Raw genomic sequence first — 16,076 nt, 5'->3', positions numbered from 1 at the left:
CAGCAGAATTCTTAACAATCAGTGAAAGGTAATGAATCCATCAGAGTGTAATTCATTCATTTGCTCTGAGAGTGTGTAAAAAAAGCAGCATAAAAGTCTCTTCCATAGCTCTCAAATGTCATTGACACTTATGCATATTCAGAGGCGATTATGCATTTTTTCAGTTAATAAATTAAGATTTCATTAAGTTAATATTTCATTCTGTTCCTCACTTTAATGATACACTACCGTTCAAACGTTTGGGGTCGGTATGTTTTAATGTTTTTGAAATAAGTCTCTTACCAAGGCTGTAAGAGACTCTGTGCAATTTAAAATATGTTTTATTTTAATATATTTAAAACCTTAAATCCTGTTATGGCAAAGCTGAATTTTCAGCAGCCATTGCTTCGGTCTTCAGTGTCACATGATCCTTCAGAAATGTATCTAATATGCTGATTTGGCGCTCAAGAAACATTTCTTATTTTTATCAATGTTGAAAACAGTTGTGCTGCTCAATACTTTTCAGGATTCTTTGATGAATAGAAAATAGAAAGTTTAAAAGAATAGCATTCAAAAATTCAAAAGAATAGCATTTATTTGAAATTAAAATCTTTTGTAAAATTAAAACGTCTTTACTGTCGCTTTTGATCAATTTAATGCATTCTTGCTGAATAAAAATATTATTTTCTTATAAAAAAAAAAAAAAAAGTACTAACCCAAAAGTATGCTTGCATTGTACAGTATGCCAAAAAAAATCATCAAATTATATGAGTTTGGAACAAGGTGAGAGTAAATAATGACATACTATTCTTTTAAAGGAATAGCTTGGGCTAAAATTGTTCTATTACTCTTCACTCACCCTCATGTGTTTCCAAACTCTCTTTCTTCTGTGCAGCACAAACTAAGATATTTTGAAGAATTTTTCAACTGTTTTTGTCTGCATAATGAATATTATAACAATAAGGGTGAGTAAATGATGGCAGAATTTTAATTTTGGGGGGAACTATCCATGTAAGTCTCAGTAATTATCTTGTCATATCTCCTCTGATGTTTTTTTCTCAGTCTGTAAAGCGGAGTTGATAGGTTTCCTCTCTGTGTTGCTGCAAATTTGTTGCGTTTGAGAGCGTAAGACTCTAGAAGACACGACAAAACTGTCAGCTATCACCTTCCCTCAACACATCTCTCAGTGTGACGCAATGAAAGCTGTTGCATCTTGCAGCTCGTGAGCCACATCGTCTGAGGTGACCGGTCGTCAGTTATGTATACGGTCCTTAAGGACGAACAAAGTGTTGAAGCGAGGGAAACGTTGAGCGACTTTTAAGGGAGAGCGATCCAACAATCACCCCGGCAAGGTGGATGTAGTGTCACTGTCACAATTGAAGACGCCGGCAGAGCCAATTGTTTAGTGTGTGACACGGAGAGATTAAATGGTTCAATGAAGATTTGTGGACTGTCAGTTGGACGGACGTGGGCCGTGTGCGGGAAATACCGTAGGCCGATAGCTTAGGATGAGAACCGAATCTTTTCACATAGGAACCTGGATGACTAATTAATTAGGAGATAAGAAAGTGGAGGGAATTCGTCTCAGCTTTGCGCAGGTGTTTTAAGTCTATTTCAGAGTAGAAGTTGACCTGTGTTGCTGTGGGGGGCTTATGTCAAAGCGGGCTGAATCTAAAGGAGAGATTGAGTATTCCAGGTGAAGTGTCTTTGTGCGGATATCCAACCCCTGCTGGGACAAAAACCGACAGCTGGATCGGGCTCACCGTGCCAGCACTTAACAAATCAGAATAGAGGAGTCTGGCCAAAGGAGAAATCAATGGGGAGGTGGAAAGGGGTAGTAATCCAGCATCCATCTAAGAATCATATTAGCACAGAGATTCTATGCCTGGGCGAAAAAAACAACAACCTGCTGACTGTCGTCTGAGCTGCCAGACTAAAAGCATAGACACAGAACCCTGTGGAGATACAGTGAAAGCCAGGATAACCCTCAGGATGTGTTTAATTGGCTTCTGACATTGGGGAAAAAACAGCGTCAGATTGTAGAATCAATTAATCATTTTGGACTGAATGCAAAAATATTCAGAGCTGAAAAACCAGTTGCTTTTTCGTTGCTGGAAAATTTATGTCAATTAGCAGAGCTCCGAGGAGATTTCTGCACTGTAGCGGCAGGCCAAGAACTTTGGAATGACCTACTTGTCCCCTCATTAATTGGGTAAGAGGAGTAACCTTTCCTTAAAAGAGGAGAAGCATGACTTCTTCTGTCCCAATGGAAAGTGATCTGACCTTAATCTGTCAGATGGAAAAGAGAGCTCCCCCATTCTCTCGTGGACTCAATGTTCCTGTTCCAGTGACCTAGGTGAAGGGTTGAAACTGGTCAGGGCATATCAGGCTGTTTTCAGTGTTCGATTGCTTGGTCCATTAGCGGTCTTTTATTTTATTTTATTTTATTTTATTGCTGTGCATTAGAATTTATTTACCTGTACATTTAGGCATTATTCAGCGACTCTTTCTGCAGGTCACATCAATACACCAGTAGGTGGCAACAAGTGACTGTCTTTATGAGTGAATGATTGAGTCATTCAGGCAACCCAATTGCTTTCTTTGAAAGCATCAATTTATTCAGTAAAGCAACAAGTGACTGTCAGTGAGTGAGTCATTGAATCATTCACTGAACCAATTAGTTAAAAAACACTAATTTTCGTTAATGGAACCAAAAAAAACATATAAAACGTATAAAATATAAGGTACTCAATATTAACTTATTGTTTTTGTATTACTTTGTAAAAAAAAAAAAAAAAAGTAAAAGTGTGGACTGCTAGAGGTTTTGTTGTGGACCCAAGTCTGTTTGACAGCATTTGATTTGTTTGGTTTTCCGTACTCTGCTGTCCACCAATGACCCACGCCAATCATACAAGCCAAACTCTGTCAGACTTGTGTCTCTCAGAATATCATCAGGATGTCATACAGTCTATCGACAGGGAAAATAAACTTGACTGAGCTCAGTTGGGAGTCGACAGACTTTTAGTGCAGAAGATTAGAGACAACATCATTCTTGACACCACGATCAGACCCTCAAGCCCGAGGGCAAATCTGATGTGCCGTCTTTGAACCTCCAGCATAAAATACTTTGGTTATAACTCAAAAATTGCTTCAAGACGCAAGCCCATTTTTGACTATGCATTTGATTGGCATGAGGTCAGTGTGTACTCCAGATAGCGTTGCGATGGCAACCATGCACCTTTTGAACCAATCCCATGAGGTTTTTCTCCTCTCCTCCCACTTTTGACTATCTAGGCTGGAAAGAATCTCAGCGCGAGCAGTGCTGATGATAAAATTATAGTGGTTAGTTAAATTTCGTACCTTCTTGTGACTACGAGTATTCAGGTTGCCATAGCAAAGTCTGTTTAATCTGACTCTGGAAAAGCAGGTCCCAAAATTGGAGTGATAAGCTTCAGGCGCCCCATAAATGCATTTCAGAAATTATAATAACATATCGCTGTGTGTATTTGTCCTTGCAGGAAGCTGAAAATGGTGATTAAAATGACAGTTTTCCGTAGATAGTTTGTACAGATTGTTAAAGAGAAACACAGTTGTTTTTACTGCTCCTAAAAGTCCCATCCAGACATATAACTGTTTACCGCAACCCTCTACATGTCACAGATTATTATTCATATACTGTGTGGGAGACTTAATTTGATGCGCAAAGCATTAACCATTAGGAGGCAATTTACATACACCACTATGACATGGACTCTGATACGTCTGCCACCACCGGAAATGAAACCATTCATCAGTTTAGTGCTGCATGTTTGCAGAACATGTGAACTCCTATTTCTCTGTCTTATACCAACACAGATGGCTGATGAGTATCAAATGATAGTTCAACAACATCACGAGAAGAGGGATTTATGTGCAGAAAAAGTTTGCATTGCATTTGTGTTTTGCTAATTCAGATTTACATGGCAAATGTGTACTTTTCCTCAACTGCTAGACAGAGATGAGTCAATGTTTAGTCAACAGAGGAATAATTTAATTCTGTCCTGGTGTGTGACATGATGCACTCCATCTAAAACAGCATTTTGCAAATTCAGGTTTGTTTTTTTAAAGTTTAAATGATTAGGCATGCTATTTTTATTTATCAAGAGGCCTCATGTTAACTGAGAGACTACTTGAAATAATTTTGCTTTTAAAAAGTAATTTGCCACACTGCAGGACCTTTTAAAATGACCTAGTGAAGGAAAAATGTGATTAAAAATGGCTGGAAAATATATACTCTCCATTACATATTGAAATCAATTTTAACCTAAAATCGTGATTTTAAAAAGGACATTATACGACAACGATATGTATAATGTATAACTTGAAGTTGCTTTCTAGCATCTGCCAATGTGTAAATGTAAAGTTTCTTGTTTATTCTTCAATTTTCTTTTACAGGCACCTTTGGACCACGAAGGTGGGCCTCTGCTTATCCAGAATGTGGGGAAAGGAATCAGTCTCCGGTGGATATCCCAGATCTAGACACCCAGGTCTCTCAGGAGTGCCAGGAGCTCACCTTGGATGGCTTTGAAACCAAGTCATCAAACAGGACCACCATGAAGAACACAGGCAAAACAGGTTCTCCAAAGAATGAAACTCCTCTCATCTGCTCTCCTATCAGAACTTGGACCTTCATTGCACTCTTAGCTTCAGGCCACCTAAATGTTTAAAATATTTCCAAATAATTGCATTATAAGAAACAGAGTTTGCAAGCATCCCATCATGACAGACAGTTGTATCAGGTCTGAGGGAGTTTGAAAGTCAAAGCCCAAGCAAATATCAGACATGTGCAATGCCCTCACAAAGTTCCTATAAGATCTGTTTGATGCCTTGCGGATGTGGAAATCTGAGCAGTGTTTTATTTTATTTTATTTAATTTAATTTTTTAATTTTTTTTGAAGACTTGAACTTCCAGAGATTTGAGGATTTGTAAAAAAGATTTATTTTCTTTCCAAAAAAAGAAACAAAAATCTTACTGACCTTTATCTTTTGAAAGCTAGTGTGAATGCATATGAATAATTTGAGTGAAATCTGTAGTCATCATCATCATCATCATCATCAACATCAAAAAATTATTTAAATGACTATTTAAGTATTGTAATTGAAAAATAGCCCATTCTTCTAATTTTCTCAATTTTTCCTATTCTTAGTAGCTGTAAAAACTCTTAATCAGTCTCTCACACCTTATCTACCATAATCTACCTTTTGCATTTTTGCACTCATTTGCAGCAAAATCTTTCTTTTTGGCCAAGGATGATGGTGCGAAAGCATATTTTGCACATTTCAAATTAGGCCTGGGCGATAAAACGGTATCAATATTCATCGACGGTACACCTTCTTCGATAACGATATAAAAAATGTTCGATATAGTGCACGATATAGGCACGTGCTATGAGTGACGCAGACAGCACACACACACACGAACACATGCTGAATTGAGTGCTGTGCCTGCCTGTGATGAGACTGTGAATAAAAAAATGAATATTAGTCGAATTTAAAATAAACATTTGCATTTGAATGCAAAAATAGTACAATCCAATGTTAGATGTGCGTCAGGGAGCGTCATCAGTGGTGCGCGAGATGAGCCAAAAGTTTAACCTATTTAATCTGCATATAAGACATTAGAAATTAGATATTTGTTTAATTTTTATTTTGTGTTTGACTGTTAAAACAAAAAATATTTGTTGTTTGTCTCAATAAATTGGGTTAATTTAAAAATACAGTGGTTAAATGTAAACATTTTTTTCTATTGCTCTTTGTTTTAAAAAAGATTATAAAAAATGTCAATAATTATCGATACCGGACGATATGAAACATTATATCGTTGATACATTTTTTTAGCTATATCGCCCAGCCCTATTTCAAATGTTGCTTTATGGTGGTTTTAATTAGGAGTGATTTCGAGAATGGCACACTGTAGAGTGCTATATTTACTCCTGAGAAGGTTTTTGGGAATGCTTGCCAGGACCATAAACACGCTGTGGCATAATTACCATAGGAGCTTTTTCTACTGTTTACAGAGCACAGCGTTAGATCCTTTAAAACCCCAGCATCACGAGCGTCTCCTGAGTACCACGAGTCTTTAGCCCAGTGTGTGAATTCACCAAAAGATCCCATCTATCCACATAAATCAGTTTGTTTGTTCCCACCCCAGCTCTTTAGTTTACTTAAGAATTAAACCGAGATCTCCACATGAGAGCTTTGCTGATGTGAGATGCTTTGAGTGGTTCCTTGTAATTCATCTTAGTTTTTTTACACTCAATAAAGGACATGAATGGGCCTTGACCGATTCTTAGAGAGTATGCGGTAGAGCTCAGAATTTCTTTTCCAGTTTTAATATTGTATGATGTGACTAAGTATTTTATGAAATGAAAACCATTTAAAGTGAATTTTGTAGTTTTATTAGAATTGTAACTGTATTTTCTGCATGCTCCTATCCTATCACAAAATACAAAGACAATTATACTCGTTAGGTCATTCTAAGTTGAACATTCAATAAATGCATTGTAAAGGTAATGTTTTTGTGATCCGACTGTGAAAATTGTTCATTAACATTCTGATTTATTAACAATAAGGTCAGTAATGATGCAGATGATGCACGTATTTGCAGTTAAGTGGATTCGAATGTCCAAAATGTTTTAAAATAGCATTGAATTTGACCAAGTTCATTAATTGGCCATGGAAAAACAAGTTGTATGAAGTAGTTATCCTGTTTCTGCAGAGTCTACCCAGCAGAAGAAATGGAAGATATTCAATTTGTTTACCAATCCAGGCTTTAAAGAGCCAAGAGGTCAACTCTTAATGCAGTATAATGTGACGGTCTGTGCCAGGAGAGCCCATGGAGCTCATTTTGATGTGTCCGCTCTGGCCTGCAGAGTGCATACTCCGTTTCTTCTGCATCATTATTTGTTTTAAAGGTCCTTTGTTAACATAAAAAAAGACAGAATTCCCCTGGAGCATATCACAGTCTGAAGAAGAGTGGGATATTAAAATGTATATATATATCTGCCTGCATTATGTGTTGTTGAATTACACAGCTTAAAAAGTGCATATACTTGGCAGTCTTAGATTTACATACTACAGTTCATTAAATATATATATTTTTAATGTATTTAACGCTCTCATCTGGTCTTCTTTTTTCATTCCAGTGTCTATTGTTCTGAAGAATGATTACTTTGTGAGAGGGGCCGGCCTACCTGGACGCTTCAAAGCAGAGAAGGTGGAGTTTCACTGGGGCAGCACCAGTGGATCAGCTGGTTCTGAGCACAGTATCAATGGAAAGAAGTTTCCAGTAGAAGTGAGTGTGTCACATTATGTCCGTAATGTATGTCAACTGTACTCAAAAAAACAACATCAGTACAGCTCTGGAAACTTCAAAATCTCAAATCTCTTGTCGACAAAGAAAAAATTTTGCCTAAAGGAATCCATTGTTTCTTTACAAAATCCAGTTCACAACAGTCCTTGTGAATAGTCCTTAAACCACCCACTTTCACATAAAAAAAAATCTTATTAGGAATGGATTTTAGGCGAGGAGGATAACATTTCTAAATGAGTTTCTTCAATAAAGTTCAAGGATTCCACCTTGACTTGAGTAGGTTGTGAATAGTCCTTAAACCACCCACTTTCACATAAAAAAAAATCTTATTAGGAATGGATTTAGGCGAGGAGGATAACATTTCTAAATGAGTTTCTTCAATAAAGTTCAAGGATTCCACCTTGACTTGAGTAGGTTGAAAGTGGTGTACTAATCTGCACTAATTGAAGAACCTCTCAATGAAACTGGGATCGATACATTTTATTGACTTGATGGTGCAGCTGCTACATTTCACTGAAGAGCGAGGATATTTGGCTTCCTTTACAGATATTTTATTTATTTATTATTTATTTATCTTTTTATTAGTAGTATTATTAATTTTTGTTTTATAAATGAATTTTGTGGATATGAGAAAAGAAGTACTGAGCCCCAGTACTTATCTCAGTCAACAATAACGAAAAGCCTTAATTTTTAATTAAGTGTAATTCCTTTCCATGCCTTACAGGGTGCTTCTACTTGTTTTCAACATCCTTCCAGTTCAAAAAGTGTCTCTTTTGCCTTACAGATATCATTTTGCACAAAATTAGCATTAGCTCTTGCTTGTAAACCTTCTCCATTTGCCCTTGAAAACACTGGATACACATTCAAGTTTGAGAGCTGTGTGAGACAAAGCTAGGCGCAGGAAACAGTGTACACTGCAATCAATTTTCATTTTGAGATTTCTGAGAAAATGGTGCAAAGCCAGAGAATTCCGGATGGACACACCACTGCATTCAAGTTAAATATCATTATGCAATCGCACATTATACGCTAGATCTTGTGAAGTCAAGTGTATGCTGGCCTTTTTTGTTTCCGCACATGGTTTCTGTCCCATTTTGATTCATTAACTAAACGTGTTTGTGCTGTGCTTTACTTTCGGTCACCATAAACTCTGTATTGGCTCTTGGAGGAAGCTAATTGGCTAATGAGGTTTAGTGATAAATGAGTAATATATTTCCCCCTGTGGAGACACAATAAATGGACACCATTAAAGTCTGTGATTTAAAAGAGGCCTGAAGGAGACTGATTGGTTTTCATTAAAGACTTTAACTTTCTTCTTTCTTCTCTTTATTAGTGGTTTAATTCATTGTCCACCCCTTCTGACATTGTCTGGTCTTAATTACTTTGCTTGGAGGTTAGTTGCCTAGCTTTTGCCTTAAATGCCCTGGGTTCCTTTGACATGTCTGTTGCCTTGCCAAGGGCGTACCAGTCTCCTAAATAGAAATAGCTCTTTATTTCATTCCATTTCATTTCAGTGTTCAAACAAGGTCAGAATATGCTCAGAATAGAAATGAATCCTAAATTCTTGAGCCGAACCCTACTGGCATTTCTCCATGATCTAGCAGTATTTCTTTTCTGTCAGTGCAGTGTCTACACAACAACAATTTAGAGGATGGGAAAGCGAAATCATTTGTATTCATCAGTCTAAGTTAGTTGGAAATTAGCTGGCACAGAGGTCAGACGACCTGGGCTGGCTCCACCTCTCTGGCAGCACTTTCTCATTAGACGAATCGACTTTGCTCCATAAATCCCATTTTACACAGAAACACAATTGATGTGTATCCGCACGCCGCTGGATAGCTGCTAAGCATTATCTAGCGATTTAAAACCCAAACGCAGTGAAGCCAGAGACTGAGAAGAGATGCATCCAATTATCTCTCGACGACTTCTGTTGACCTCTGCCTCAAATCTGGCACAGTAAATTAAACTACAACAGCAATAATGTTAATTTTATTTTTTGGCCTTTTTGCCACTTTTTTTAGTGTTGCTTGCCAAGGCAAGCATCAGCATTAGTATTTAAATGAACTCTTAACCCGAATTATTAAACTTCGGCACATACTGTTTGCATTACAGATGTTAACCCTGTAAAGCCCAACGTGAAATTATAGCTTTTTAGAGTAGTTGGAACAGTTTATTGAAACTTTAGATAAAATATTTGGTTCAAATATTAAAAAAGTGTACATATATTGGCTTTTATAACTCATATAGTATGATATATTGAGAATGTGGAGCTCAAATTCAAAGAAGAAAAAACACTTTTTATTCAGAGGCCCAAAGTGAGAAAAAGAAATATGTAATTTGGTAAAGACAACAGACTACTTAAATCAATGAGAGAACAGATTACTTACATAAAATACATATAAATAACAGTTCTCACCCTGGATCTCCCAAAAATATCTTAAGAGGATTTTTACATCAAAACCTCTGTTCACATTATATCAAGATTTTTCTAAAAAATTATGTATGGATAATCAAGTAACCCTAAGTTGTTTCAGTCTAGTAAATGTTATTATTAAGATTACTTTATAAAAAAAACTCTAAAGATTCCATAGCCAAAATGCATGTGCACAACCTAAAGACAGGCATTTTTAGAAATATATTAAAAGTACTTTTACTTGCTAAAAAAGTATAAATTATCAATCTGAGAACAGAAGGCATTAAGAAGATTGTGTGTATGTGTGCAACAGGTTTTTCAGCAAAGTTTTGATCGTGTTAATAATTCAGAGGCCTTAGATTCGTGTATCAGATATGATACAGTAGGCTTTATAGGGTTAAATCATATCTTAAATTGTGCAGTTTTTTGAGGAAGAATGTTTTTTTTTATTTTTTAAGTGATCTTGTGTTTTTTTGTGTGTGTGTGGATGATGATACAACGAGTGAGCAGATCCATATACAGTACCTGCTGTATCCATATACCATATAATATAAATTCATATCTAGGGAACAGAGTGTTAGTATGCAACTACATAGAAAGTACTGTTTTTGACTCGTAACCTGTTTTTAATGTAGTTAGTGTCATATTCTATAGCAAATTTGTCTAGTTTCTAAAAGGTTGAGTTTGATTGGATACCTCTGCTTTTTTTCTATCCTAAGTATAGGATTATATGGTTAGCCGCATTTTATTCTTTGTATTTAGCATTATTTTCTCATCTCCTGTCCGCAACATTATCAAAACAAGCTACCGCCCAGTCAGTTGAGAAGCACTGGTCTAACAAAACGAGAGCTTGCTATTTTTCTTACATGCACCATTGAATGACCAGGGAAATGTGCTAAAGCGAAGTCTACAATATAAAACGAAGAGAGAACAACACGGGCAGGCAAATAACGTTGGTGCACAAAAGGCTGCCAGAGAATAAGCTCAACTGGAATGTGATTGTCATAGCGAGGCTTAATCTTATTCCCTGCATTTCAACGATCTCTTTCACGATTGCTCAGCTGCTGTGAGCTTTGACATGCCATTCGTCCCGCTTTCCTTTCTCTCCCTCTCTCTCTTTGTAAGATCGTCCCTGTTTTTTCTATAATAGTAGATTTAGTATTTATTTGACACATGGCACGTTGTGCGTTTGTTCAGAGACAATGTTTAAGGCAACAAAGACATGTTGTTTGTTGCTCCGCGCCGAGGGGATTTGCTTCTGAGGTTCGCTTTCTTCTTAAATCCGTCCTCAGAGAGAAAGCGTATAATCCTTAGTTGTCTCAGATGTCAAAATGTGGAGTGATGAGAGAAGTAGGATATGACAGATATGCCGTTATTGTGTGTGTGAAGATGATATCAATTCGTGAGGATTTGACCGCGCTACTGTACCAATTTCGATACCACAATGCATTGTGTTTACCAAACAGGAAAGTCAAAGCAGAACATTAGTATGAGCCGTTTCATACCCTGTCAAATAAGAATGCAGTTATAAAACCATGTTCTCATCTCTTTGCCTCATAGATGCAGATTTATTTCTACAATTCGGATGATTTTGACAGTCTGAGCACTGCAATAAAGGAGAGACGAATCATCGCTGCCATGGCTGTCTTCTTTCAGGTGAAGATCTTCTTTGATTTTTTGGGGATTTTCGGATGTTTACCAGCCTGTGAAATAGGGCTTTATAGCTCGTGGTACCAGAGACTAAAAACATCAGATAGATTTGGATTGGGCCCATGTAGCCTCAGGGCCTATTTTCACCATTAGCAATAGGTAGAAGAAAGCGCAGACGTCTTCTGCTGCCCTCTAGCCATCTTTCTCTCAAAGTATAATAGAATAAACTTGCTTCTAACTTCAGTTTCAAAGAATAATGAAAGTCCATTGGGCAAGACATTGCAATGGGATAAAAGTTAAAGTACGACTAAACTGCTTCAGCTGCAAGACTTTGGGAGTGACTAGCATGATGAAGTGGCCTTCTAACCTTCTCCTTTCAAAGGTTCATGCAATTTATGAACATGTAAACAATGACATAACCACGCACAACAATGACGTAACCAAGAGGTCAAAATTTGGCATGGCCTCTTCTGGTGTATGTAGTTAGCCATGTATTCTTTTAATAAAAGAAATTATTTTAATAAAATTGTTATATAATGCCATTTTAGTAGTTCAGTATATTAGGGGCATTATTGTGGTTTTTTATTATTGTGGGAAACCAAATTAAAATCTGCAGACTTTATTTTTTGTTTTCCATCTGGGCCTGCATAATCAGACATTTATCCTCTAGAAAAGTAGTCTGACCACTGAAAGGATGATTTAGACAACTTTCCAGCTAATATAACACATGTTATTGTTCTGCTTACCAAAGTTGCACTTATTTGACCAAAAATACAGTAAAATCAGTAATATTGTGAGATATTATTACAATTTTAAATACCCGTTTTCTATGTTAATGTTTTTCAGTTTTATTTATTCCTGTGATGCAAAGCTGAATTTTCAGCATCATTACTCCAGTCTTCAGTGTCACGTGATCCTTCATAAATCATTCTAATATGATAATATCTGGTTCTCAAGAAACATTTATTATAGGTGCCAATGTTGAAAACTGATTTTTGTGGAAACCGTGATGCATTTCAGAATTCACTGATAAATAGAATGTTCAAATGAACAGCATTTATATGAAAAAGAAATTTTTGTCACAATTTAATGTGAATAAAAGTATTAATTTCTTGTATATTACTGACCCCAAACATTGGAACGGTAGTGTAGAAAAATATTATAAGTGATTAAATGCAAATGCCAGCTTAATATTTCTGCTTTTGCAGAAATGCCTTGTTTCATAGACCTCCATTGTATAATTGCATTACTATGAACATTTTTAGTTTGTTTTTACTGAGGGACAAATTGAAGAAAGTGACAAACATATGCTATTATGCTCCTACCAGCATCGTCTCCTGTTTATTTTTTACTTTTCCTTCTTTTTCAACTGTGACAAATGTTCTTATCAAGGGTGAAAATGGCACATTTTCCACGCTTTTCTTAATGAGTCAAGCCAAAAAGGAAGATTTGTGGCGCACAGCCTCAGTATTCAGGGATGTCATATGAATGTATAGAGAAAACAGGCTTAACAGGTCAGCGTGATGATCCTTGATAATAACATAAGCTTTTTTGCAGCACGGCACCGCATTCATTCCCCTTCATTCACAACATGCTTCGCACACTCTCATACAGTAGGTTTTTACACACCTTAACTAAGGTGACAGGCCTATTCTTCACACTGAAAGTGGAACGCAGGTGGGTCCTATGTTTATCCATTGTCAAACGGTGAAAGAATAACATACGTCGGCGGACTTAAACTCTTTCGCCCACATGCGACAGCGTTATGGCTTACCGCTATTAGTGCTTAGACGAATGGTGTCATGTGGAGTGTGACATGTCCGTTCCTGTGGGTTTTATATAGTTAATCGATGTGGAGCTCCTGTATTGGAGGTTCCCTAGGGCTCTTTTATTGCCACCTAGTTCAACCAAATGAATCCTCAGAGAGCACAAGTGAGTATATTTCATCTCTGACCTGAATGAGCTTCTCCATCAACCTGAATAAAAGGTGCTTATGTCAGCGTGCTCTAGTTTTTAATGTTGCACAAGCAGAGAACATGGGAAACGTATGTTCGATAATAGCAGGATTTAAATGCAGCCCATTCTTTTTGTGTTTCTTTAACATAGAGAAACGGAATAATCGCTAATTTCATGCTGCATTTTTCTGTTTTGTTTTTTTCTAGGTGGCGAAAAAAGACAACATTGCAGCTGAGCCCATCATCACAGGTCTCAAACGGGTAGTCCATCACGGTAAATGCTGCCATATAAACAGCTTTCAGAGTGCTCAATTATAATAAAATGAAATAAAAATAAATAAATAAATGTAATAAATAATAAAAACCGAGCACCTAAGCCTTAGCACAAAAGATTATTCTTTTTTATTTTTTTTAATCTAGAACCATTTTTTTGCTGTATATACAGTTCTTATGTTGGCTCTTTAGAGATTAAAAAGTCAAAGTGTTGCAATATAGCTTCTTCAGAACAACATATGGGTTCTAATAGAGGAAAAGTGAAGCTTTTCTAGGTTCTAAAAGAACCATGAATTTCAAAAAGTTATTTTTTGGAATTAATAACATTGAGTTCATATAATGAAAAACTAAATATGAAGTTTGAATTTTATTTTTTTTTATATAAAAGTTAACTACTATGAAAACAAACACTACTGTTCAAATGTTTGGGGTCGGTGATTTTTTAAAAATTATTATTTGAAAAAAGACTGCAAAAAAAACACTAATATTGTGAAATATTATTGCAATTGTAAATATGTTATCCGTTTTTAATATGTTTTAAAATGTAATTTATTCCTATGATGCAAAGCTGAATATTCAGCATAATTTCTCAGGTCTTCAGCATCACATCATCCTTCAGAAATCATACTAATAATATGCTGATTTGCTGCTCAAGAAATATTTCTAGCTATTATCAATGCTAAAAACAGCCGTGCTGCTTAATATTTATTTAGAAACCTTCATACGTTTTTCAGGATTTTTTTTGGTGAAAAGAAAGTTCAAAAGAATAGCATTGATTTAAAAGACAATATTTTGTAACACTCTAAAGGCATTGACTGTCACTTTTTTAACAATTCCATGCATTTTTGCTAAACAAAAGTATTAATTACTCACTGAGCCCAAACTTTTCAACAGTAATGTAATTGTAAATTTAATAAAAACTCTCTCCAAGGTCCTACAAATTTATTAACATGCAATCACTGCATCTATTGTTCAGAAACTTGGCCCACCCAGTTACAGTCTGGAAATAAAGAGAAAGCTGGGCAGATGCTTTTATTTCTAAATGCCAGAAGTCACCAAAACCTGTGTATATGCCACATGTGCATCACATCTTGCTGCCTCGTAGTGCTTCAGGCAGGTTTCATAAGATCTGTCTTGGAGTGTTTATTCTTTGTCTTTTATTTAACAGAGAAGGAAACAAACCTTGGTCCATTCATACTGAGGGATCTGTTGCCATCATCCTTGGGAAGTTATTACCGCTACATCGGCTCTCTCACGACACCTCCCTGCAGTAAAGTCGTGGAGTGGATCATCTTCAGTCGACCTGTTTACCTCTCCTACCACCAGGTTCGCAAATACACACACACATCATGCCTACATGCACTTTACATTCATATGATCACGTATCACCTCCAGCTGTGTGCACTATGCTTGAAATTGGTCTGCGTTCATTCTCCTGTATCATATTCGTACCATCTGCAAGCAAGCACACAAACAGACAATATTACACTAGCAATGCGATTCATCTGCTGTGCTCAAATGTTCCTGGAAATGAGACGGTGCAGAAGATTTACTAAATAAATTCATGCATGTGTATGTATATGTGTGTTGTAGATATATAGTCTCATTACATTGTATAAAATGAAGTGGTGGTGATCTTCACCAGAATACTGCTCTTTCTCAAATTAATCTAAGGATGCACAATATATGTGACCCTGGACCACAAAACCAGTCCATAAGTGTCAGTTTTTTTAAATTGAGATTTATACATCATCTGAAAGCTGAATAAATAAGCTTTCCATTGATGTATGGTTTGTTAGGATAGGACAATATTTGTCTGAGATAAAACTATTTGAAAATCTGGAATCTGAGGGTGCAAAAAATCTAAATATTGAGAAAATCGCCTTCAAAGTTGTCCAAATGAAGTTCTTAGCAATGCATATTACTAAACAAAAATTAAGTTTTGATATATTTACAGTAGGAAATGTACAAAATATCTTCATGGAACATGATCTTTACTTAATACCCTATCTATTTATTTATTTGTGCTTGTTTGTTTGTTTGTTTTATTTATAATAATTATTAATGGTCATTTAAATAATAATTTATAAATAATAAATAATATATTAAATAATTATATTTTTATTATATAAAAATGTAATAATAATATATTGTATTATTAATAACATTAATAATATATTATTCTTATGTATAATAACAATACAGATATTATTTTCATTATTTACTCATTTACATAATGTAATGCAAGTCATTTGATGTTGATAGTAGTAATAGTCATATTTTTATTATTATAAATGTACAGAATTATATAATAGAAATATCATTATTCACAATTTCTAAACACTTTTTTTTCAGTCAGATTTTGTTTATGTGAATGATAATGTCCTCTTAACCACATCTATGGCCTAGCAACCTTCCAAAACACCCTAGCAACCACAAAAAAAAAAAAAAAAAT

General features: G+C 35.8%; 1 protein-coding gene across 1 annotated transcript in view; it reads left to right on the top strand.

The window, feature by feature from the left end:
• LOC107713530 (receptor-type tyrosine-protein phosphatase gamma-like) overlaps nucleotides 1-16,076 on the top strand; it is an 88,112-nt gene that overhangs the window by 41,211 nt on the left and 30,825 nt on the right. The window contains exons 3-7 of the mRNA XM_016519064.1: nucleotides 4,414-4,593; nucleotides 7,164-7,312; nucleotides 11,304-11,399; nucleotides 13,556-13,622; nucleotides 14,790-14,947. Coding sequence (XP_016374550.1) covers nucleotides 4,414-4,593; nucleotides 7,164-7,312; nucleotides 11,304-11,399; nucleotides 13,556-13,622; nucleotides 14,790-14,947 — 650 coding nt within the window. The remainder of the gene's footprint in view (nucleotides 1-4,413; nucleotides 4,594-7,163; nucleotides 7,313-11,303; nucleotides 11,400-13,555; nucleotides 13,623-14,789; nucleotides 14,948-16,076) is intronic.

Source organism: Sinocyclocheilus rhinocerous, unplaced genomic scaffold (assembly GCF_001515625.1).
Source record: "Sinocyclocheilus rhinocerous isolate Xijiao unplaced genomic scaffold, SAMN03320098_v1.1 scaffold57, whole genome shotgun sequence".
Taxonomy (NCBI): Eukaryota; Metazoa; Chordata; class Actinopteri; order Cypriniformes; family Cyprinidae; genus Sinocyclocheilus; species Sinocyclocheilus rhinocerous.
This window is presented reverse-complemented; position numbering and strand designations above follow the sequence as displayed.